Here is a 27,517-nt window from a genome sequence, read left to right as displayed (position 1 = left end):
TTATATGATAAATTTGTCAATAGCTTTATAAGAATTATAGAAGGAGAATAACTACCGACAAGTCTTCAATTGTGGTGAGACTGGGTTATTTTGGAAGAAAACAACAGGACATTTATCACAAAAGAAGAAAAAACACTTCCTGGGCATAAACCAATGAATGATAGGTTAACATTGCTTTTAGCAGCAAATGCAAGTGGAGACTGCAAGGCAAAACCAATGTTAATCTACCACTCAGAGAATCCCCGAGCATTCAAAAAGTTCAATGTCTCTGAATCCAATCTCAGTGTTTTGTGGAAGTCTAATAGCAAAGCCTGGGTCACAAGAATAGAATTTAGAGACTGGATTCGTGAAGTGTTTGGACCAACTGTCAAAGCCTATCTTGAGCAAAACAATCTGCCTCTAAAAGCCATTTTAACCTTGGATAATGCACCTGGCCATCCAACGGGCATACAAGAAGAGCTACCAGAGGAATTAGATTTTATCAAAGTGATTTTTCTTCCACCCAAGACTACATCTCTGATTCAACCTATGGATCAGCTGCTAACTGCAAATTTTAAAAAACTTTACACAAGGACACTTTTTACCAGTGCTTTGAAATGTGTGAGGCTACCAACATAACCCTAAGAAAATTTTGGAAGGAAGATCATTCAACATTGTCATAGCAATTAGGCTAATTGTAAAAGACTTGGCAAGAAGTAACAATGAAATGTCTCAAAGCAGCATGGAGGAAACTGTGTCCTTCCTTTGGTAATGAAGAAACTTCAGATGAAGGACACAAATTGGTAAAGGATATTGTGGCAACTGCTCATGATCTTAACTTGGAAGTAGAGGAAGAAGATGTTGAAGAATTATTGGAGATGCATGACCAAGAACCGACTACTGACGAGCTAAAAGAACTTTTCAAGCAGCAATGTGAAGAAAAGGAAATGGAAATTTCATTTGAAGATGAGGATAGAGAGAAAGAACAAATTACGACTGCTGAAATCAAGAATGTTTTGGCAAAGTGGGAGGAAGTTCAAAATGTTGCTATGAAATGGAATCCAAACAAAGCTGAGGTTATCAGAACCGCAGATCTATTTAATGAAAAGTCCATGCAGTTTTTCAGAAACATTTTAAAAAAGAGGCAGAAGCAAACAACCCTAGACACGATTTTTACAGGTCCATTTGTCAAAAAACTCCAAAGTGAGCCCAATTGTCCTTCTGGTGAAGATTGATAATTAAAAACTGTTTTCATGAACAATTAATTTTATTAATGTTAATTTTTTTGTAGCAAATACATATACTGTATAATAAAGAAATGATATTTACCATATTTTTATGACATTTTAAATGAGTTTTATCTGCATTTTTAATATGTACTATGGTTGTGGGGAGGAGCCAGAACAAATGAATCGATTTTCAATTAAATCTTATGGGGAATCCCGCCTTGGATAACGATGGTTTTGGTTAATGACAGTAATCCTGGAATGGATTACCGTCGTTAACCAAGGCACCACTGTATTAAACAAATATTTTCTTTATGTTTTCTTTATGTAAGTGTTATTATTCCTATCAATTTCCTGATATGTGCTCCAAGGGATGTTTAGGTTACTATAACAGCACTACATAATAGTTTGCATTATTATTTATCTCATATCAACAATTTTCCTCCAAATCAATCTATTACTTGTGAGCACTCCAAGATTGCCATATCTAACAGCTTCTAAGGCACTTCTGACTGAATCAATCTGCCTAGACCTTGATCTTTCTATGGATCTCTTTCCCGCCATCTTGGCATTAAACACCTGTTCTGCTAACCTTTCCTCACCCATCTATTAATTGGCTATACCTTAGATTAGTTCAGCTGACACATTCTTGAATTCTAATAATGTCAAGTTCCTTTTTAATATGATTCTGCCATTGGCATCACTGGCAGAATGGCACTTTATTTCTAACCAAACTCTCAGATCCATAACTTAAAACTGGTTTGAACACTGCCTTGTATACTCTCGTCTTCTCTCAATTCTCTGTACTGCTGGATGAAGGCCTCCTCCAGTTCTTTCCACCTTTCTCTGTTCTTGGCAATCATTGACCAATTTTTCCCAACAAAATTTGACAATTCATCACTCCGCCTTCTTTTAGGACGTCCTCGGCCTCGTTTCCCTTCTTTATGAATCCAGTTCGTTGGTATGGTGGTCCATCACTCATCTCTTCTGGATAGATGTCCGGCCCATTTCCATTTTAGTCGCTTGTGGTGAAGAATGATATCAGTGATGCGAGTCTGGCTTCTTATCCAGGTGTTTCACTTGTTATCTTTTAATGTAATGCCTAGCATCAACCTCTCCATTTTTCTTTGAGCTGTTAATTTATTTGCCAGTGTTTGTGTTAGCAACCAAGTTTCACAACCACATGAGATGACTGGAAGTATATACTAATTAAATGTCTTCCTTTTTAAACATAGTGGGACACATCATTGTCTTGAAAAATGCTCTTCAATTTTCTGAATGCACTCCAGGCAAGTTGAACTCTCCTATTTATTTCCTTTTGGAGTCAACAGTTTAGATCAATGAGATGACCTAAGTATGTACTGTATATGACAAGACTCTTTCCAAGAAATTTTTTTCTATTATTATGTTTTTTTGGTGTTACGAAATGATTAAACATGATTTTAGTTTTTTCTCTGTTCATCTTTAGACCAACTTTTCTGCTTTCATGATATGTCTTCTATTATTATATTATATTAAGGTCTCCTGGCGTGTTTGCAAAAATTATATCATCTGCATATCTTAGGCGTGTTAAGTTTCTGTTATTAATTTTTATACCAAGGTTTGTCCAGTTTATATTATTAAATATTTCTTGAAGGACTGCTGTAAAATTTTGGGTGATGGTCTCCACCCCCCCCCCTTGTCGGACACCTTTTTCAATTGATATTTTATTGTTACTAGTGTGAAGTTGGATTGTTGCAGTGAGGTACATTGCCTGGAGGAGGTCCGTATATTCTCCAGGAACTCCCTGATTTTGGAGTGCTTTGATTATTGCATTAGTTTTGATGGAATCAAATGCTTTTTCATAATCAATAAAGGCTAAACAGAGATGCAATTGGTTTTCTTCTGCTTTTTCTATTATTTGTTTTACTGCATGAATATGATCAATTGTGTTAAAGCCTTTACAGAATCCTGTTTGTTCTACTGGTTTTGAGTTTAGAAGAGGTGTTAACCTGTTTGTTATTACTTTTGTGAGAATTTTGTACAGATTAGAGAATACTAATTGGTCTATAGTTCTTTACTTCTTCTTTGTTTCCCCCCCCCCTTTTTTTTTTAAATAACAGTATCAGAGTAGCATTTTTCCAATTTTCTGGTATCTTCCCTTCTTCTAGGCATAGATTTAGTAAGTTTGTGACATGGTGAATTATGTTTCCTCCCCATTTAATTAATTCTATGTGAATTAGGTCTTCGCCAGGACATTTTCCATTTGTTTTAATGCTTGTTTTATTTCATCTGAAGTGAATGGGGGATAAATTCCATATGCGATGGAGAAGAGTTATTTATATTTGATTTATCTATTCACTATAGAGTTCTTTATAAAATTCTTCTAGCCTGCTTAGGATTTGTTCTTGGTTCCTTATTGTAGTTCCATTCTTATCTTTTATTGCAGTTATTTGACTTTTGCCAACTGATAAATGTTTTGTTAGTATTTTCATATTTTTATTGTTCTGTTTCTTTTATTTTTTTAGTGTTATAAGATCTTATTTCATTTCTCATCTTTTTCCTTATTGTTTTGCATAGTTCTGCATATTCTATTTTAGAAATTAAGTTTTTGTCTTGTTTCATATTTCATCTCTTTTTTTTAGTAGTTGTAAGATTTCCTCTGAAAGTTTATGGTCTTTTTGTTGTTTGTTGTTTTTGAATTCATTGGCTGCTGAGATTACTACTTCCGTTAGGTTTTTGCTTATTTTATTTACGTCTTCTTCTACAAATATATTTATTAAGTCTAGTTTTTGATGGAGTTTTTGTTTGGAATCCTTTTTGTTTTTGATAGGTTTTAAGTCAAAACTTCTTGATTTTTTGTTGTTTAGCCATTTTATTCTTTCCAATTTGAGGTTTATTTTAATTTTGGCTCTGACAAGTCTGTGGTCGCTTCTTGTTTTTACTTGATTTAGTGCTGAGGTATCTTGAACTATTTCTTTATTATTACACAGTATATAATCTATTTCATTTTTTATTTCTCTGTTTGGACTTCATGTCCATTTTCTTTTGAGGGCTTTCTTAAAAAAGGTATTCATAATAAAAGCTTGTTACTGATAGAGAATTCTGTAAGAGCCATTCCTGAGTTGCTGCTTGTACCATATACGTATGGTCCTATTGTATCTATTTGGTGAATGGGATGACCTACTTTGGCGTTAAAATCGCCCATTACTATAGTAAATGTTTTGATTGCTATTTCTTTTTTTTTTTTAATATAAATTTATTCAGCTGGCTACCCACCATACCTGCTTTGCTTATTCTGTTGTCTATTTCCAGATTTAAATTGCTATCTTCACTAAAAACTCTGTCAAAGTAGATGAAATGCTATTCTAAAGCATCTCCATTCAAGAATGCAGCTGACATTTTCTATGCTCCTGCCTATTTTCATAGTTTGGTCTTTTTAATGCATTTTCATGCCAAATTGGTTACAGCTGTTATTCAATTTAGTTAGAGAATCCTGAAGATTTGCACTAGATGTGTTTAGGAGAAAATCATGTGCATAAAGCAAAGAACTAAGTTTGACACCTCCAATTCTAATATCAGGGAGTTGTCCTTTCTTTCATAATGTGATTCATATAGATGATGAATAGGAGTGGAGATGATGTACATCCTTGACTTACCTTGATTTTACATCAAACCATCTTCCTGTGTTTCTTTGAATTCTAACTGTTGATCGACAACTTAAATATAGACTATGTATTGCTCTGTATAATGTTCCATTGATCCCATATAATTGGATCAATGGATCTGTTTTGAAAAGCTTTTCTCTAGGCACCTTGTTATATGACTTTTCCAGATGTACAAAACTGGAGTACAGATCCTTGTTATATTCCCATGATTTCTCAACTATTTGTCTTAAAGTGAAAATCTGATTTTGACAATCACTATTTGACTTGAAACCAGTTTGTTCTTTTCAAAATTTCTCCTCCACAATCTTTCTCAACCTCTTTTCAAGTATGCTTGCATAAATCTTACCTGGAACAATTAGTAGAGAAATTTCTCTAATTCTCACATTCAGCTTTAATTCCTTTTTTTAAAATAAAAAAAAAATAGATGGGTACTATATGAATCTCTAATCCAATCATCGGGAATTTGACCTTCTGACCAAGTCCATGGAATTATGGCAGTGTTTTACCATTTCTTACATTTTTCCCTGTATTCTTTTAGGGCATCTGCCGATGTATTCACTAGGAACTTTTGGTATACTTTCTTCTTATCCAGCACTACTTCTTTAACTTATGATATTCAAACAGAAATGCTTAAGTATGGATGAATATCATCTACACCAGCTGCCTTTTCACATTTCAAGCTTTTGACCCTTTTTCTACCCTCAAGTATTGATATGTACTCCTCTTTGCATTCCTCATGAAATATTTTTAGTACAGTTCTGTCACTTCTTGGTTCATTTACCAGTCTTTCAAAGTAATTACTCTAGACATCTAGGATATCCTTATCTTCAGTTTTCATGTCACTTTTATGATCTTTGATTCATTTTATAGTACTCTTTCCTCCATTTCTAAGCTTCTTCAATAGTCTCCAGAATATTTTGCCACTTTCCTGATATTTATTTTCGATACTCTCAGCAATCATCCAATGACTTTTGTTTAGCTACTTTTACACATAGCTTAGCTCTCTTACATTTTTTTCTGTATTCTTTTAGGGCATTTGCAGATTTATTTGCTAGGAATTTTTGGTATGCTTTCTTCTTTTTAAGCTTCCTTAACTTATGTGAACCATGGTGTTCTTATTTTTCTCTCCTTGAAGGCATTTTTTTTATTTCTTATTTTTCTCTCTTTCGCTGCATACCTCCATAGCTGAATCAATCAATGCTTTCATCAAAGTTTGCAACTGAGACTTCAAGGTTTGGTTCATCAATAATGCTTGTATAGACAAGTCTACAATTTCCTTGTAAAAGCTGCTCAACTTTAATTATTTTTAAAAAACTTTCTTACATACTGTTCTTTTCAATATGATATCCATTTTTATCATGCTTAGTACTAAGTAATGGTCACTTCCAATTTCAAATTCTCTGTAAACTCTTTTATCCTGAACCAGCATGATGATGATATCACTGTCAACAATGATGTAGTCAATGAGGCTTTTCTTATGTCTTCTCTCCATGTGAATTTGTGCACATCTTTATGTTGAAACATGATGTTAGTAATGACTAATCTGTGTCCTGAGCAGAAGTCCAGTAAATACTTATTATTATTATATGATTACTCTTATGTCTTCTGCTATGTCTATTTTTTGTATGAGCAAGTAGGATTTAGGAAAATCATTTCTACAAAAATTCACTTACATGCAAGAAATTTTGCATTCAATTCAATAAATCTTGTATTCAAATTATTGAAAAATAAAATGAATATAACACAAAGTTTTTCCCATTTGGTTACAAAGTAAATTATACTTGAGATGAAATTATATTCCCATTCCATCCTTCATCCAAATATGAGCAGTTTGTCCATAAAGTATATTCATGACTAGGCCTTCCTTTCAGACATGTATATTACACTGATTAAGGGATAACTGTGAATTGTTCATTATAACACTAAAGTCAAACATACACAGTAAAAAAAAAAATATTTAGGATTGATTTAAACTACAGATATTTCTTCTACCAATCATGGATTTTTGGCCAAGTGGCCTATTCCAGTCTCATACCATCGCTTTCTTGGTCTTCAAATTCTTGTTTTCCATTTATATCCATATAGAATTTTTGGCAGCCTGCTATTGTCCATTCAATTCATATTTCTAACCATTTTAGTTTATTACCATAACGATCAGAGTTTAATATGTTCTTACTTATTCTTGATATGTTCTAGGATTAACTTAGTAATTTAAAATTTGTGATAACGTAGTCAATAACTGACTTAGATCTTCTGGCTGACTATGTATATTTGTGTATTTCTTTATGTTCAAATACGAAGTTCATTTTATTCTCATATTATTATAAATGACAAAATGTTTCACTTTGTGTCCATTTTTAATTACCTATCTTCACCAAATCTTCTAAAGTTTGTTTTGTAATTTCCTGTTTCCTATACTAACAATTAATCCCCTGCTAGTAGTAAATATGTTTTGTTTTATGTATGACTTTCTGCAGTTCTTAATAAAAGTTTTACTGTTTTCTTTCCCCTCTTCTGGTGCATAATGCCCCAATTATTATTATCTGACCTCTTAATATTGTGAGTCTAATTTCTATTGGTCTTTCCATCCAGTAGTTATAATATACAATGTTGTATTACAACACAGATATTGGAAATTCATATGTTGTGAACCAACAATCATTGGAATGTATTACAATTGGAAATTATAAATTAAACAATGACGGTATATGGAAAATAGAATCTCTCTTTGTATGTAGTTGTGAGACAGCAAGTAAAATGTGATGCTATTACAATCAGAAGAGTGTGTGTGTTTTCATATGATTAAAAAAAAAATTTAAAAAAATAATAAAAAGAAACGTAATATTAAACACCATACAGTTCTTAATAATTTCCCATATTTCTGGCATGGAACGTCCATCATTAAAGTTGAGATTTAGGTGATGTAAAAATACAAGCGACTATATCAAAAATTAAAGATTTGAGACTTCACTCCACAGATTTACATTGTTTACATCATTTACTTCATCACATAGCTTCACTTTTCACAAATGTTCTTCTAGCTGACACTCTGAAACTTATCATCTAAGTTTCCATTACATATTTTAGATCTCTTAAGTTCTTCATTAATTGTGGATATTTCAGATGGAATGAAAAACTACATCAATACACTGAAAGTATCACAATGAGCACTCCAATTTCTCCCATTCTTGCTAATTTCTATTTAAAACAACTGGAAGAAATAAAATTCTAGATTTAATCCAAAACCTTTCCTATATGGATGTTTTGCGATGCTATTATATTGTGCGATGTTATATATATCTAGATGTTCATGTGAAATAATTCACATCAACATCTAGAAGCCATCTTACAAAAAAAAATCAATAACCTTCAAACCACAGAATCAAATTCAGTAATGGAACTATATTTTTCCTACGATTATTTGTCAACTTCCGTTTTTTTGCAAACCTTCCTTCTCTGGTCACAATATCCATCACACTTCTGCTCATCATTCCTTACAACATTTGAACTTCTTCTAAAAGAAATTTCTATAATCAAAGAAACAGATATTCTCAATGGTTACAACCCCCCCCCCCCCACACAAAAATAAATAAAGAAGATTATCAACTTTTTCTCCATCCTCTAATAGAAGAAATAGAAAACTTGCATAGAATTGCCATCTGGTACATTAAAGGTATTATCTCAGAAAGCATTTCTTGTATCTTACAGAAGTTTAATATCTCCACCACTTTCAAGTCTATTCATCCAATCAGCTCTATCCATCTCTAAAAGATAAAATTCCACCTCTACTGCTACCCGGAGCATATTCAGTCCCATGCAGCTGGCAGTTATTCTACTTCGGACAAACAGGCCAATTTGTTTCTATACGCATCTCTGAATATCAATCCTACATTAATTCCAAGAAATGTAACAAATCAGTCTAGCAGAACATGGGATTACAAATACTAGCAACAGAATCCTTTGAGATGAACCCCAAATTACTACACAGATGTTCCCATAAATATGAACATCTTTAAAGAAAGTTCCAAAAACCTTAAAATCCTTAATCAACCTTAATGATGGACTTTACATGCTGGCAGTCTGGGAAATTATAAATAACTATTTGGTTTAATATTATCTAAGGTTAAAAAAAAACTGATCCTAACAGTATCGATTTTTACTTGGCTGCTTTGTGACTGCATACAAGGAGAGATTCCATTTCCATATACCTCCAACTGTTGTTTATTTTTTAATTTCTAACAGTAATACACTAATGATGGTTCATGATATGTAAACTGAAATATCTGTAGTTTAATCATAGTCTTAATTAAATTATTTTTCAACTGTCTGCGTGTGACCTTAGTATTATAAAGACTCTTTATAATACTAAGGTGAAAAATTGCAATATGGAAAGTGACTCTTTCCATATTGCAATGCATTATGGAAAGAGTCACTATCCAGACCTGTTCGACCTTTATTGAAGTCTTGTTAATGGGTTGAATTAATGTTTTCATTACTTGTATATGAAAAATATGACATCTGCATTAATTCAACCTTGTTATTTCCTGGATGTGGTTCCCACTGATAAGACCTAATTAAAGGTTGAAACTGGTCTGGATAGTGACCCTTCAATGCATAGCAATGCACACATCAGGAAGGAAGTGTGCTTCACATTATGGAATACTAAGGCAAATGACACTTGACAAGAATATAATTTTTTTCAAGTATAATTTAAAATGAATATAACAAAATTTTTTTATGCACTGCTTTTATTGACTATAATAAAGTTTGTCTCTACACATGATGTTCTTTTATATGCTCTACTAGAACAAGGTGTAAAGGTTAAATTTATCACACTAATCCAAGCAATTTATAACACGCAGTTTTCTCACAGAAAGAAAAGGAAATTATTTCCCAATCAATAAAATTATTAAACAAGGCGATGCAACAGCCTTTAGGCTTTCGATGCTACTCATGTTCAGATAACTTTATTGGAACAACAAGGGTATCAATATTTTAGGAAAGATTAAGCATCTTTGCTTATGATACTGACATCTTTTCAGAAACCCCATTGAACTGATAAAGATAATAAATGAACCTAATTATTAACACAAGCAAACTAGTGGGACTTAAAATGAATTTCACAAACATAAAAATCATAACTACTAGCACAAAAATTCTTATCTTGAGAGATGGTATGAGCATTGCATACCTGCAAAAGTATGTGCATCTAGGGCAAATAATAGCTGTCAATAAGACAAGCCTTTCACGTCGAGAATAACTACAAGTACAGAATGATTGCTGGATATTGGGTTAGTGGATGGAGAGCAATTTGCTCATTTCTCTTAAAAAAGGAAACAGATGGATTCTATTGTATTGTCCACAATGGCATATGGTGCCCAATCTTGGTACTTAAAAAAAAAAAAATATATATATATGAACACAACAAATAGCAATCGAAGTAGGAGATAAAAAAAATGCAAATAGACAGATCACAAAAATGTGTTATTCACAAAGTCAAACAAAGTAGAAGCAGAAGAAAAGATTAGATCATAGGAAGAATAGCAAAAAAACAAACAAATGCATGAGAACAGCCTATGGCGAGAAGGAAGAACAGAAAAAATTGATAAAGGCCTTTACTCAACAGTGAGATAAAACAGGTTAATATTGACATGAAATAGTGCATGCAACAGAGTACAGAATAAAACTTCACTTCAGTGATGTTTCATTCTGAATATAGTTTGTATTACTACAATAAAGAGCAAAGAGGCTATTTTTTTCCGGCAACGTAAATTAAGTTAAGAGGATAATAAATCCTTATTATTTCAAAGTCGAATAAGAAACGTGAAGATCGAAATCTAAGCGTTTCATGCCGAAGAACTTCCAGCGAGTCCAAGCATAAGTCAACACCTGGTAGTACGACACTAGGGCAACTCGGAGCAAAGGTGGAACAAGTTCTGATCACTGTCCTTAATATTTTCTCATAATGTAAAACACAGCTCCTAGGAGATGTATTACTGTTTCACATTATGAGGGGAGGTCACTACCCAGACCGGTTTCGACCTTTATTGAGGTCTTATCAGTGAGTAGGTAGACCTGGATAATACCAAGGTTTAATTGAACCAAACTTGCATACTTTACGAATTGCAAGAAAGGTGTACCCATATATTACTACAATAAAGAGCCAAGAGGCTATTTTTTTTCTGGCAACGTAAATTAAGTTAAGGGGATAATAAATCCTTCATTATTTCAAAGCCGAATAAGAAACGCAAAGATCAAAATTTAAGCGCTTCATGCAGAAGAACTTCCAGCGAGTCCAAATGTAAGTCAACACCTGGTAGTACAACACTAGGGCAACTCGGAGCAAAGGTGGAACAAGTTCTGATCACCGTCCTTAATATTTTCTCATAATGTAAAACGCAGCTCCTAGAAGATGTATTACTGTTTTACATTATGAGGGGAGGTCACTACCCAGACCAGTTTCGACCTTTATTGAGGTCTCATCAGTGAGTAGGTAGACCAGGATAATACCAAGGTTTAAGTGAACCGAACTTACATTTACATTATGAGAAAATATTAAGGACAGTGATCAGATCTTGCTCCACCTTTGCTCCGAGATGCCCTAATGTTGTACTACCAGGTGTTGACTTATGCTTGGACTCGCCAGAAGTTCTTCGGCATGAAATGCTTAGATTTCGATCTTCACGTTTCTTATTAGGCTTTGAAATAATGAAGGATTTATTATCCCCTTAACACTTATAGTTTGTATTAATAATATTAGTTAATGATATTGTGGATGTGCCTATAAGTATTGCAAGAATATCCAATTAACAATAAGAATAGATATTTACACTTGGCAAGTGTAAACATTCACTTAAATAAGTGAATTGCCCACTATCAATGCTTTGACACTCAGTGGATAGTTGCCAGTATCACTGTACTGTACAAAAAAAAACTTTCTTTACATTGTCAAATACCATAACTACTATTCAGTCACTGTTTCCTCAAATATGAGGGTGGTCTAAAAAGTTCTTGGCCTAACAATGAAAAAACGAATTTATAATTTCAAAATTATTTTTATTTTTCAACATAATCTCCCTCAAGACTAATATGTTTATTCCAGCGATGCTCCAGTGCCATTATCCCGTCCCTGTAGTGATTCTCAGTAAGATCTGCAAAATACCCCTCTACAGCTGCAATCACCTCTTGATTTGAAGAAAAACGCTGACCAGAGAGGAAGAGTCTTAGTTTTGGGAAGAGACAGAAGTCAGAGGGAGCCAAAACTGGGAAATAGGGTGGATGTGCCAACAATTCATAGTGCAGATCCCTTAATTTTCCAATTGCCAAAACACCTTTGTGGGCAGGTGCATTGTCCTGATGAAAGATGATTTTTTTTCTTCTGCAAACAGTGTCTTTTGTCACGAAATTTTTTGTCTAGTCTGGTTAAAAGATCAGAACAATATTCCCAAGTTACTGTTTTCCCTTTTCAAGATAATTAATAAACAAAATGCCTTTAGCATCCCAAAACACCGATGCCATGGCCTTTCCTGCTGATAGAACTGACTGACTTTGTCTTCTTTGGCGCTGAACAACTGGCTTCTGTCCACTGTTTTGACTGCAGTTTGGATTCTGGTGTGTAATGGTGAATCCAAGTCTCATCCACAGTAATAAATCGATGGACAAAATCAGTTTTATTCTTGTGAAAACACTCCAAGCACTGTTCGGAGATTTTCATGCAAGTGCGTTTTTGATCTGCTATGAGCAATCACAGCACCCATCTTGCACAAAGCTTTTTCATTTGCAATTCTTCATGCAAAATACCTATCCTACACATTCTTTTGAAATGTCTATAGTCTCAGCAATTTCACGCACTTTGACCTTCACGTGGATCATCTTCAAGGCTGGTACAGCCACATTTAAACTCGGTAGCCCATTTTTTAATTGTCGAAAATGAAGGAGAAGAAGGGTGCCTATAAACTTTTATGAACTTTGAATGAATTTCTTTTGGCATTAAATCTTTTACAAAGAATTTTATAACAGCACAATACTCAATTTTATCCATTTCAAGGGATACAGACAACACTTTCACTTCAAACAGCTGTATAAAATAAACTACTTGATAAAATGACTTGCAATTTCACATGGATGCTTATGACAGATGTACAAACTTAGGGAGAAAAAAAAATGTGCCGATAGTGTTGCCATCTACGGTCGAGGCCAAGGACTTTTCAGACCACCCTTGTAGATAGGCTTGGGTGTTGGTAGTTAGGTATTGGACTACACAGTATCAACAGTAGAAGAAAAAAATTTTATCGAACTTACTAGGGCACCTTGTTAAAACATTTTCTTTTCAGTTACAACTGAGTGCTGTGTGTCTATCACAGTTGTAAATTGTGCTCTGATGATGCTGGTAGCTAGTTCAATAAATTATATATATACAGTGTGTGCACACACACAAACACACACATTCCTGGTGCTGTTTATAACATGAAACTGTTATGATGGGTAGAGATTGTTAAATATTCTGCCTCTAATCATAATCTATGTAAATGGAGCACTCCTCTATACACTTATTTCAACAGCTTGTGGATATAGAATGATTACTGGAAAAAAATAATTATTTATAACACGGTTGTAGAGTCCATAATTTGTGTAAAATGAATGCTGATCACCATGTAACACTAAACAAAAGGATTGTGTAAAATCAACAGCTTTTGAATTGGCTATTATTTAGGTCCTGCACACTTCTATTCAGGGTATCTAATTTTAATTATATGCAATTCCCAACCATCTTATTTAACATATATACATACATATATGTACATATATATATACATATTGATATTGTCTTTAATATATACTGCCACTGTAATCTCAACTTTATGAAGACACCCTGTCTCTGATATGCATGTAATATACAACAATAACATAACAAGTCATGTGATTTTTCCTTGGCAAGGTACCTTGAACTCACAATCATTTATGAAAATATTGTTATCTGTATTATGATAAGCTCTCACTACACATATTAACAACCTCACTATAACAAACTACCATAAAATAATGACCAGAGCCTTGTAGGTGCTATTCTCAACAAAATTCACTATAGCAAACTATCTAATATAACAGGCTGTCACTGTGGTTCTTACGAGTTTGTGTGGTGAACATCAACTATAAAAATAAATACCTGTTTTGGTCCCTTTTCAGGTCCCTCTGTTTAATCTACTGTTAAACATTATTCCACATTCTCAACTACTATGATAGTACTACATCAGATTACTACCACCTGCCTATTAACAAATTTTGTACTAATTATCTGTTATTTGTCAGGTCTTCAATATTGTCAATTCTTGCATTTCAGTCATCTAAGGAACTACTAACTGCATCAATCCACCTACCTACCTAGATCTTGATTTTTTTTCCTTGGACCTTTTTTCCTACCATCTTGGGATCAAACACCTTTTTCTAACTTTTCCCTCTTCCATTCTGTTTTAATTAATTATACCTATCTTAGATTAGATGACCAACCGAATGCCAATGCTAAGTTCCTTTCTAATATTTTCATTCTAAAAATGATTTTGCCTTTGATGAAACCTGTTCCCATCTCCATTACTTCTCAAAACTCTCATATTTGTCATCTCTAGCCTTCGACCCCACTACCCATATACGGTACTAATGTACTATAGGTTGATCAACCAACCTCTTGTGTATGGATTCAACATAATAAAAAGAGTTAAAAATCAAATTAAATACCATATTGTATACTGCTAGGGCTAGTGGCTTGAATGATCCAACCCTTCAATTATCAGAACTTACCATTCTGATAATTGAAGTACAATTATATGTTGCTCTACCAGAAGTTGGTTCACATGCAAGGGCAATTAATTGAAGGGTCACTATTTTGTCATATTGTACTATTATACCATTTTATTATTACTATTATACTATTTTGTACATCAGAGAAATTACTATATTTCCAGATCTGATTTTTCATGCTCTCTGAAAATTGTATCTAAATAGCTGAAATGCTTTCACTGTTCTCCACTGTGAACATAGTTTCTATTTTTTTTTTTTTTTCCCAGCTTGCCTCCTCATTTTCATAATTTGCCTTTTTACTGCTAATTTCCATACAATATTTTTATAGTAGTTAGTTTTTATCAATTTAGAATTTAGGTTTGAAAACTTAAGATTATTTCAAATAGAAACTGAGAAAGTCTTATTTATTATTATTAAGAGAGACCTCCAGGGAGACAGAATTCATCAGGGGAGGCCATATAACACAAGCACCATCTATTATACTTATTCTTGAATTCATTCACAATGCTTGCACATACCACATCCAATGGCAATCCATTCCAACCACACATTGAGAGAAAAATCTAGCCATCATACCTACCTTCTTAGCAGAATTCATTCTCAGCTTGCAAGGATGCCCTCTTTTCCTTTCCCCACCTTCCATAAAATGAAAAATTCCATCCACTGAAATCCTGTATGATCCTTTCGGAAGTTTGTATACGTCTCAATCATATCACTCCTCTTTCTCCTGTTTGTTAGTGTCTGCAGTCTACAAATTCTCAATCTGTATTCACAATCCTGATATCATTTTCGACATTCTCCTTTACTCTCTCAAATGTATCAGAATCACAACAGAAACCAGACCTGTGCACAGTAGTCCAAGTGAGGTCTTATCAAGGCCTTGTAAAGAGGCAGAATGACATACTTATCTTTAACATTACATGTTAAAGCTTGTTTCAGCAATGCAATTATCTTTTGAGTTGTATTTGCAATCTTTGCTAAATGGCCTGAATTTCAATTTGCTATCTACTAACACTCAAAGATCCCTGCCCTGATCAGTTTCTTCTAGTGTAATCCTACTAATATAATACGACATTGTATATCTAATCACACCAAAGTGCATGACTTTACATTTACTGACATTGAATTGACATCCATTTTCCCATGCCCACAATTCCAGCCTATTCAAATCAATTAATAACTTAACATGTATAAAACCAACAGTAACAACTTTAATGAATTAAAGGTACAAATATTTTGTACTGAAAGTAACAGTACATCAGTGTAGAACAAACAGTTCAAGGAATGGAATACAAAGTAAAGAAAGGTCGGCGGATCACCTATTAAATTGTTGCCGCATGCCAGAAAATTAAAATATTAAATTATTCTTTAAAGATAATTATTTCATTGATGGTTGCATAAGATAAGAATCTCCCAAACTTTTGGGGGAGAGAGAGACAGTCATTTCGATTCAAATTAGGTCGATGCAAAAGGGGTTTACAACTTTCTTTAAAAAGGCGTTCATAGTTAAACCTGCATCTGTGGAGCAGACAAGCTTTATCCCACTGGATATTATGATTAGTGTCAATGCTATGTTGTGCTAGACCAGACTTATGAGGTTTCACATACTGGATATAATACTGATGTTCCTTCATTCTTTTTTTCCACAGAAAAGCCTGTTTGTCCAAAGTATGCTAAGTTACATTCACATGGTATCTGGTAAACACCAGCCAATGATAGAGGTGCCAGTTTGTTTTTTGCAGATGGCAGAAAGTGAGAAATTTTGTTGATGGGAAAATATGTGGGAATAAGATGATACTTCTTCAAAATTTAATTCAATTGGTGATCCACTGACTCTTCTTTACTTTGTATTCCATTCCTTTAACTGTTTGTTCTAGACTGATGACGTACTGTTACTTTCAGTACGAAATATTTGTACCTTTAATTCATTAAAATTGTTACTGTTGGTTTTATACGTGTTAAGTTATTCATTTATTATGCCACAGGTACCTCTAAAGATTAGCCTATTCAAATCATTTTAAGTACTACACATCAGCAGCATTCCTAATTGCCCTACTTGTCTTTGCATCATCAGCAAATAGCTGTATGTTGCTTGCCAAATTCTTCCCAATATCATTAATGTACAGATTGAATAATGGTGGACCAAGGACTGATCCTTGTGGTACACCACTGGTTACATTAAATTTTGCAGACTCACATCACCTGAATACCACTTTTTGATATCTGTCAGTTAGCCATCCTTTTATCCATGCTAATATTTTATAATCCAAACCATTATTCTCCTATTATTTATGCCACAGTCTTCCATGCTGTATTCTATCAAAAGCATTAGAAAAATTCAAAAGTATCATGGTATATCCCTTGTCTAGCTCAATGATAAAATTATTATAGAATGTAAGCAAGTTGCTAAAACATTACCATCCCTTAGTAAACCCATGCTGTTTATTGCAAAGTAGAGATTCACTGTCAAACCATTTCTGAATATTAGCCCTAACTAATTTTTCCAAAATCTTCACGACCACTCCTGAGATACTGATTGGTAGATAATTGGATACTTCAATCTTTGCACCATCCTTGTGCAATGGAATTACCATACATTCTTTCCATCCCTGTGGAATCTTCCTTGTTTTGAGACTGAATTATATAGCCTGGTCAAAGGAATAGTCAGTTCAGCTGAATGCTCTTTTAGCAACCATGTTGATATCCCATCAGTCCCTACTGCTGAACTGTTATTCAGTTTGTGCAACAGCTCTGATAACTTCTCTTCATACACCTGAGTTTCTTCATTCAGTGAAGAGGTAGCAGTGAACTCAATGTTGCATACTCCAGGTTGATAGCTTTTAGCAAAATGGCCACTCATTAGTTGAACCTCTTCTGCATCTGTCACCCTCGCACAATCTGCATTGAGAAGAGTTATTCTTTCATATTCATTCTTTCTTTTACTTGCAGCATATCGATAGAATTCTAGTGGGTTGTCTTTAGTTTGCAGAGCCAGTTTCTTTTCATACTCAGACTTAGCTTTCTGTAAAACAGTTGCGACTTTTCTGGTTTATAATTTTCATAATAGACATCATCCTTATGTAGATAGTATTCCTTCGACATCATCCATCTCTTAAATCTCTTGCATAATAAGATTACACATCCATTTGTGTCCCTATTTATTCTTCAAACTCTCTAGACACGGTTGCATCTTTGACGTCGAGTTCCTTCTGTCACATGCTGCTTGAGGAAGTTGTCCTGCAACAGCTCAATAAATTCAGTTTCATTCTTTTCATGAGATTTTACTACCCAATCAATATTTGGATAATTAAAGTCTCCCATTATGATTACTCTTTTCGTGCCCATCATCCCTATTTGGTAGTGCATTTCTTCATCACTAGCAACCACTCCACCAGTCTGTAACAACACTCCACTATGTAATTATCTTGTTAGATCCTACCTCACATCAGACGGCTTCAAATTCACTGCCACATGAATTTGAAGTTATTAGTACTACAATCACAGTTCTCAACACTAACTGGATTCAAGTCATCTGATATACTTAGCAGCAATGCCCCCCTCCTCTCCTATCCTGTCTATCCTTCCTAAAAATACTGTACCCTTTACAGTTGATACCAGTTAGTATGTCTGATTCTGATAGCCAGATCTCACTGATGCCTACAATCTGAGGTCCCAACACACTGACCGAGGCAACAAACTATCCCTTTGTTTCTGATACTCCTAGCATTCACATATAGACATAATAAGCTACCTGCATGTTCTTTTGTATACTCTTGTCTGCTATCTGCATGACACAGTTGGACAACTTGCAGATCTCTATTCTTCTCTAGTGCCTTATAGATGTAGACATCTTTGTACATGTTTGATGGGTTCAAACCGGATGAACACAAAGTCGAAATCGTTCTCTCATCGTAATCATTTCCATGATAATGCCCATTCCCATCATTAGCACAATTATATAACATTGTTACTCGTACACTCATTTTCTCACCATTCCTCCCATTTAATTTAGTTTTCCTGATTCTGGTTAGGCTTCATACCAGTTATTCATTTTTCAAGACTCATGATACAAAACGCATTCAAGTGTAGGCTGTCCCTCTTATACAAATCCAATCTTCCCTCAAACTCACTCCACACATCCAAAAACTATCATCCATTCCTTCTACACAGCCTACATATTGATTTTTTTGCCATCATAGCTCTTCTTCTTAATTCATTTTTAACATATCGAAGTAATATACAGTACTTATACTTGCACTTTCTCACTCTTCATTCTCACCTCTTCCAACAACCCTTTCATGTCACCTCTCATAGTGAACTTATCACTAGTTAAGTCGTTAGTACCTACTACAATTACGATATCATTTACTTTTCTGTTTTTGAATTGCATGCACTATATTTTTAATTCTACCTCCTGGAAAACTTGACATTATAACCTGCTCATCAACAGCATGTTTTATGATAGAGCTAACATACCAAATAACATCCTTCTTTTTACAAACGTCACTTACCTGATTTTTGCTGACTTACCCGATTCTGTACTTTGTGGTTTCTTATTTTGCTGCTTAATTTTCTTTTCCTCCTTATGTTCATTCAAACGCCTCTGACTTTCTGTAATTCTCATGTTGTCTCTCTGATAATCTGCTTTAATTTCACTACTCTGGAGATCAATTCATTTTGAATAACCTCCTTACTGGGCAAGCCTTCTTGTTTTCGATCTCAGAGCTCTTCTTAGCATTTATTTCTTGCACGTTTTTGGTCCAAATTCACCAACCAATCACAATGAACCAAAACCAGACTCCTTAATATATGTTTTAATGCTATTTCCTTCATAGCATAATCCATAGAGATGAATAACAGCGGGGATAGCATACATAAAACTATATTTACAACAACAATACCACCTACCTATACATGCATCCTTCAATAAATTAAGCTTGCCAAGAAATTATATTCTTGTTTGCTCCTTTACCAAATGTAAGCAAACAAACTTTGCATGTCAAGTATCTTCATGACTAGGCTACTCGTATATAGAGGCTAATGGCTTCACATTAATTGCCTTGGGATTCCATGAATGCTGAGCGTACATCCATAAATTTGCATTTATTTAATATGCATAATTATTCCCATAATGGCTATGGGAATAATTATGGGCAGGGTCACTATCCAGACTGGTTTCAACCTTTACTGAGGTCTTGTTATTCTGACACCTCCAAAGTATCCAAGGCGGTCACTCAAACACTACATAACACCATCCACTGTTTATGCTGCATATGTTCTCTGTCTGGTTTGCCTGTTGAAAAATCCTAGTTTCTGGAACAAAACTAGTTTTTCCTCTGTATGAGACCAGCTAATTTATCTTCAATTGAGGAGAAAAAAAAAATCAAAATATTCTTAGTAATGATGAGAATCGAACACAAGCCTTTTTCTAATTGAATGCTGCATGCCTGGATGTTATTATATTGTAATGTATCCTCTGGAATTTCAGACAATGTAGTGTATAATAACAATTTATTAAATTTATTTTTATAAATGTGTATGTTGTCATATTTAAGGATCATTCCTTATATGTGTATGAAATATAAAGATATAAGTATTCAAATTTTATACATATTAAAAAAAATTGATTGAAATAGTTCAATGTATACACAGAGAAAATATCAATTTTTCCTAAATACATTATTTATCTAGTCATAATGCAAAAATTTTCATTTTTCATGACAATGAGCTATAACTTCATCACTGACCTTTTTTAATCTGCTTATAGCAGAACGTACACTACACGAGTTTCAATTTTTAAGCACTAGTGACCCCCACTGCTGCTCATTCTATGGACCCCCCAACCCCTGGAATTCTCATTCTACAGACCCCCCCCCCCCCAAAAAAAAAATTGTGGTAGCACATAAATAATGTTTAATGCAGGTATTTAAACATTAATATATTATTCAATTCTATAATACTGCAAAACCGAATGCTTGATTTTATTATCAGCCTTCCTACCAGAAAACATTGACCATCTAAGTTGGCAATGGCGTGAACTTTTTTTTCCCTTCTTTGTAAGAAAAAGTAAAATTCAATGTTAAAATCTTTTGAAATTAAGACTGCTTAAGGTTTTAAAGCTAGCTAACTTGGAGACCTCCACACTGCATATAAGAAGAAACACGGAGAACTGACCAGCATGTGCTTCTGATGTACTGTGGTGCCCTCCTTTACTAAATAGCTATTTGGATTCTGAATAAATGAATTATGGGATTGCAACTTGGGATCCAGATGAATCAAAGTTCTACATTGGCTGAAACCACATAATTAGGTTTTAAATTAAGGTTTAAGTACATAATTAAGGCTAGGGTTTTCTGTCCCAGCAATTCCTGAGATGAAATTCCTGGGAAATTTTGAAATATTTCTTGTCTATAGTCACAGAAAAAACAGCTCAAGACCTTTTATAAATTTAAATTTACAAATCCAAAAGAGAAAAGTTTTGGCTTTATTTGTAATTTTAGTAAAATGAGTATTTAACACGTTGACTGCCATATGAATCAAATACGATTCACACTACATTTTTTCAATGCGTTACATGAATCATATTTGATTCGCATAAAGATTTTTCTTTCAGGCCGCGTAGTTCACCCGTGATTCATATCTAAATTAAATGCTTATGGGTAATTGAAATATGGGGCCTGGTAAACAGGTTTATATAGTTAGCGCAGTAGAATTTCAACTACATGTACAACAGGTGGCCTATTATAGGGGTTTTATTTTTACCTGATTTAGACCAATTTCTAATGTTGAATAAACCAATAACAATGGTGCTAAATATTTATTTATAATATATGTCATTGGTAATATTGGTAAAAATTACTGAGTTTTTGAAAAGCGTATCTGTTAGTTTCTTGCACCATTAGGTCCAGCAGTCCTTCATCAACAAACATAAAAAAGAAGTCTACAGGCTGTTTATCGTGCATTTCTTCAATAACATTGTTTTATTCAAAATTATTATCCACAAACTGAAAATGTTTTAGATTATCACCTGTACTTTTATTCTCTTTCTAGCAATGAGAGAATCAGAATCTGAAGACACAGAACTAAGATCACTTCTGTTGTAACTTTCCGACAAATATTCGTATGGTTTGTCATCAGATAGAACTTCATTTATCGAGACTTCTAAATGATGTTGCTCTTTTTCATAGTCTCCCATATTAGGGCAATTTATAACAATATTTATCACTATAACAAATTTATTCCACCGGACAAAATACTGAACGCATATAACTGTTCGTACGCATCATAGATTTTCAAGTTTGACCTTGTGTGAAGTGCGAATCACGTGTGCACTGCTCGGCCTAATCAGTAAAAAAATTCTTCTCAGGCCATGCGGTGCACATGTGATTCGCACTTAACAAATCTATTTAGCTGCATGAAATAGATAAAAAATCACAAAATATGATTATTTTATGTTACCTTCAGCAAATTGTAAAACAAAAAGAAGTTGGCCGGGGGATCACAAAATTTTTTACATTACGGCAGTCAACGTGTTAATCATATAGATTATGAAAATTTTATTATGAAATAATGAAATTATTTAAACAGGAATAAATGTTATTTGTTAAATTTACACATCAATTTGTATTTCTTTTAAATATAATCCATCATTATATGACTATAAATGATGTGCAACAAAACAACCACATACATAATATATTTTTATTAAACTTAGTTGCTCCAAGACAGTTCCATTCCATAATTACTCATCAGGGAAGTTCATTAGTTAAACAAAAACAAGAGATCACTATGAGTTTCTTTTATGCTTAGAGGTAAGTCCACAGAATACCAAGCAGCCTTTCGAAACCAGATATGGAATAGGGTTGTTAATCCTTATTCCTTTGTCTACACAACGTTGCATGTGTTCTTCTGACTACTTTGCCTAATGAAAAACCCTGCCACACCACAAAAAAAGACTCAACTTTCAACTGAAAAGTCCTGAAAAAAGTTCTTTGCATCCTTAACAGGATTTGAACCTAGGACTTGAAACCCAAAGGCTACTGAAATTTGAATGAGCTATGGATGCTCTTACTACCAGTAGTACTACCAAAATAATAATAACAATAAAACAGAATTTAGTATTCTGGAATTAACTGAAAAAAGAACAAAGAATTGTTATATAAAACATTATACACTGGTTTCCATAAATTAAGGAAATTATAACTCAAAGCTGATGAACTTTTATGTGATTTGGTGAAAAGCAGTGAGATACAAGATGTGCAAGTAACACACCCAGAAAAATTGTAAATAGTTTAATTCAGTATCAAATGGGTACATGAAAACAGTGGTCAAACACCAGAGGTCAAAATGAGATTGTCAAATTTCTTCAATAAGGAATGTGGTCACCCCTACACAGAAGTACAGTGCTCACAATTTTTCATACTGTAGAATTCAGTTGGTAATAACAACCAGCTCCTGCAAAGATCTAAATCCTTCAAGGTTTTAGGGAAGAGGAGGGGGGGGGGGTGAGAGCAGCAACACATCTACCTAGAGCATCCCAAACATGCCCAATAGGATTAAGGTCAGGAAACTGGCCTGACTAGTCCATATACATGATAATCTCTTCTTGAAGATAATGGTCCACAAGCTTTGTTCAATGAGGATGAGCATTATCTTGTAGGATAAATGTCTCCTTTATTACACTATGGATGAATAGAGAAGTCCAGAACTTCATCTCTCTACATTGCAGCATTCATAGTTCTACTAGGGAGCACAGACAGCTTGATATGCTCTTCAAACAACCTTGCTTGCATGCCATATGACATTAGTGTTGTCTTGGTGGAAGAGCCCAGATCCATCAGGCCACAATATCACCATGCAGGGCAATACCTGGTCTGCAGCAATCCCCAGGTAAGAATTAACAGTCAAGTTGGGTTCAATGGGGATGAGAGGACCAGTTATATCCATGAGAACAATCCTCATACAGTCCATTTCAAGACAACCATGCAGTCAGGTTGGAAACAGGTGGGTGGCATGATCATAGTTTTGGCTCATGAGTGTATACATATATATATACATGCATGAATGCATATTATCAGTCTCTCTCATAAGAAGTTTCAGCAAACCTACAGCCAATTAGCATGAGCAGGTGTTAGGAACATGCAGTGAAAAGAGACATTTTTTTTATGTCATCTCATATAGAGTATCTTGTCTCAATGCAATGATATGGTCTCTCCCTGTCTCTTTTCTCTTCTCTAAGCACAATCTGGTAGTGTAAGTGAGAGCAAGATTATGCACTAATTGAGTGGGAAACTTCCTGATGTGTTCATATCAAGTTCAGTCTTGTGTTCTACCTAGTGGATGGTCTAAAAAATTGCTTTACTGCTATGTCCACAAATGGAGAAGGTTCTGAATCTACAAGATGTCAGGCATGCCCTTGAAAGATCACATGCAAAAAGGAGAAAGAAAGAGAAACCACAACCTCTGATGGAGACCAAAAAAGCATCACTTTTTTTTTTAATGATACCGTTTTCAGCCTTATTTTTAAGTTCTGTAACCCCCCCCCCCCCCCCACCAAAAAAAAAAAATTAATTTAATCAGTAAAAATTTTAATATTCACTAGTTGAGGGCAACTCTATATAAGTAAAAGTTGCCAAACAAAGATAAAAAGATGTTTAACAAAAATGAAAATAAAAAAAATATAAATAAAAATGAAAAAAAAAAAAAGAGAGAGAATAAGATTAAAAAGTTCAATAATAAAAGTGTTTCATAATCTATTATGAAATTTGAATATACAAATTATCATTGCCAATAAGTGGTATGCTTAAATAATGGGACTTTTTTTTTTGGTAGGCCACTATAACAAAAATATTGTTATGTATAATTACAGGGAATAGGGTAAACATAATTTAAATTACATTTTTAAAAATTTTTTACTAGAGATTATTATATCATGACGCCTGCAAGATTTTTTTTTTTTTAATTTTATGTATTTATAACCTTTAATTTTATTTTTCAATGAACTTTGTCTTTTCATTCATCTGCCATGTGGACCATTATAAATGTCAAAAGCAATTATGGGATTCAAAGACCTTAGTAGGTGCCAAAATAAAAGATTTACACCACTTGTGTTTTATGCAATTTCAAAATACAGTTTATGTATATAGAAATATAAGAATTTAAGTTCACTTGCACTCTCTTATATCTGAAGCATAAATGAGAACTTTTACTTACTCTTACAGCATAATCAACACGAATAAGACAGCAATTTATAATGGATGGAGATACGGCTGGAATTTTTAGTAACTGGGCATCCCAGTTGGCTGTTCTACCAGGTTGAATAGCAAGTCCAGTAACAATAGTAAATTTGCACCTTCGTGAGCGGGACTTTCCACCGGCTAAAAAAGTCTGAGTCTGATGGAGGGTAGCATGTGGAATGATTGTTCGACTGGATAAATTCTCAAAATCTGCTGTAATGGCTATAGATTCCCCTATTAAAAGCAATACTAAATTTCAGGGAACTAATTCCAGTTCACTGTAAAATCACTATTAATATAATTAGTAGTAAATTTGTATATATTTTCTCCATATTTAAGTTGTCTTTCTGTTTTAATAAGAAATGATTAAACCCTGAATTATACTTAGGATTTAATTAAACCATCTAATTTCCCTTTGTTTTAAAATTTTTCTCATCAATCCCAGCATCATACAAATGAATGCCAATACAGTCTTACAAAATACAACTTAATATTTCTTTTTTGACCTAGAACAGTCACAGTCCAATGGTGGAGTAATAGCTCTCCTGATTTTCTCCATATCATTCTCATCTGCTGCACTCAAGCTATCCTAACAATTTCATCTTTCTTTGGCTTTCTTTTCCCACTACCATCTGTAGATCAACATTCTATTAACAATTTAAGCTTTCCTATGTTGTTATATCTTGCAATGCATTCAGCTCATCTCATTATGAACATGATTATATTTGATAATGTCCTACACTCCTTTTCCTGATCTTATCAAATGGGAGAGTATCCTGTTTTTGCATATCACTACACCAATCATATTCATTTCTATTCTTTGGTTAATTTTCAATTTGTGAACAATATCTTTAGTTAAATTCCAGGTTTCACTGTCGTATATATAATTTTACAGGTAACACATACATAAAGAAAATAAACTAAACAATATAAAATCCTAAAATAAACTTCACCATAGAAAAGAAAGTAATAATAGTCTCCCCTTTTTAGATACACTAGTGACATGACTAATGGCTCATTATCCTTCTCCATCTACAGAAAACCCACGTTGCATATTGGAAGGTATTTACATAAACAATCATACCACCACCCTTCCCAACAGTATGGCATCGTCAAAAACACTTGCTCACCAAGCCAGGACTATTTGTTCATATGACACAGCCCTTGAAACTGAGCTCAAGGATCTTTGCAACACTTTAGCCAATGGCTACAGCCCATATAAAATAGATAAAATATTACATGCACTTCCCCATCCTTCCTCCATTCAACACATAGGATCACAGCAAAACCTTTCCCATCCTATATGTGAAGGATAGATCAGAAAAAATAGCCAAAGGTCTCTGCAAATATGATCTCCATACTACTTTCAAACCTTTCATTCTGCTCACTACCATCATATTTTCTTCTAAAGATTGACTATATCCTCTTGTAATATCCTGGACTGTATAAAGTTCCTTGTGCCTGCAGTTTAGCCTACTTGGGACAGACTGGTAGATCAGTCAACATCTGCCTTGAAGAACACAAAAATTACATCCAACACCACCTGTGTGGCAAGTTGGGATTGACAGAGAATGCTCTGGATACTTGCATAGGATCAGATGGAAAAAAAGCATCTATATTACTTAGAAATCATTACAGGTCTGAGAGGCTATTCTTAGAATCAGCATCAGCTATAACGCACTCTCCCAACCTCAACAGGTATGGTTGCATTAATTTACCAAAGATCTGGAGACTATCATTTTAAAAACTAATAGCCAGACTACTAGTTAACTAATAGTTAATTAAATTAACTTTGTACATATGCTGGCCACTGAATTAGACTTTTATTCAATATCATGTTGAAGCTCCATTATCCTGAATTACAGCATATATGTGGTTTGGTATAGATTCTGCAAAGTGAAAGATTGCATCTACAAGGCATCCAACAAACAGTCCTTTAACTGTTACCAAGCAATTTTATAAGCTAGGTTTAAATTCTTTTTCCCAAATAAGCAAACAGACAAGTCAGTCAAGTTTGCGCCTGAACATAGTTCAGGTCTGAGGCAACTCACTCATAGTAAAGGTGGAGTAAGCTCTGATCACTTTCCTTAGTATTTCTCCTAATGCAAAGCACATCCCCTTGTGGAGATGTATGATGCTATGCATTAAAGGCAAGGGCCACTACCCAGACAGGTTTCGACCTTTATTGAGGTCTTGTCAGTGGGAGCCAGACCCAAAAAATGCAAAGGATGAAGTAATGCAGAGCTTATAAATTTTACCTAAACAAGTTGCCACAAGGTGCTTTGACATTATTATACATTATACATCTCCATAAAGGGATGTGCTTTACATTAGGGGAAATACTAAGGAAAGCGATCAGAGCTTACTCCACCTTTACTATGAGTTGCCTCAGACCTGAACTATGTTCAGGTGCAAACTTGACTTGTCTGTTTGCTTACTTGGGAAAAGGGATTAAAACCTAGCTTATAAAATTGCTCGTTATCTTTAACATAGTTTATACCCAAGGTAAAAAAACTTTCTACAGTCCTTTAACTGGTTCAGATTTATCGGTTTTTCTCACATGTCCCATAAATTCTCAATGGGGTTCAAATCAGGGCTTTGTGGTGGGGAGGGAAGATTGGAGTTGCTGTCATGC

At 34.0% G+C, this 27,517-nt stretch overlaps 1 protein-coding gene across 1 annotated transcript in view; it reads right to left on the bottom strand.

Moving 5' to 3' along the window:
- LOC150100340 (arrestin domain-containing protein 3-like) overlaps positions 1-27,517 on the bottom strand; it is a 239,247-nt gene that overhangs the window by 46,786 nt on the left and 164,944 nt on the right. Inside the window, exon 5 of the mRNA XM_090402376.1 lies at positions 24,860-25,116. Coding sequence (XP_090258502.1) covers positions 24,860-25,116 — 257 coding nt within the window. The remainder of the gene's footprint in view (positions 1-24,859; positions 25,117-27,517) is intronic.

The sequence above is a fragment of the Typopeltis vanoorti genome, chromosome 13, assembly GCF_054136105.1.
Source record: "Typopeltis vanoorti isolate ZY-2024b chromosome 13, IOZ_Tvanoo_1.0, whole genome shotgun sequence".
NCBI classification, from domain to species: Eukaryota; Metazoa; Arthropoda; class Arachnida; order Uropygi; family Thelyphonidae; genus Typopeltis; species Typopeltis vanoorti.
Note: the sequence above shows the minus strand (reverse complement) of the source record. Positions and strands in the feature narration are given on the sequence as shown.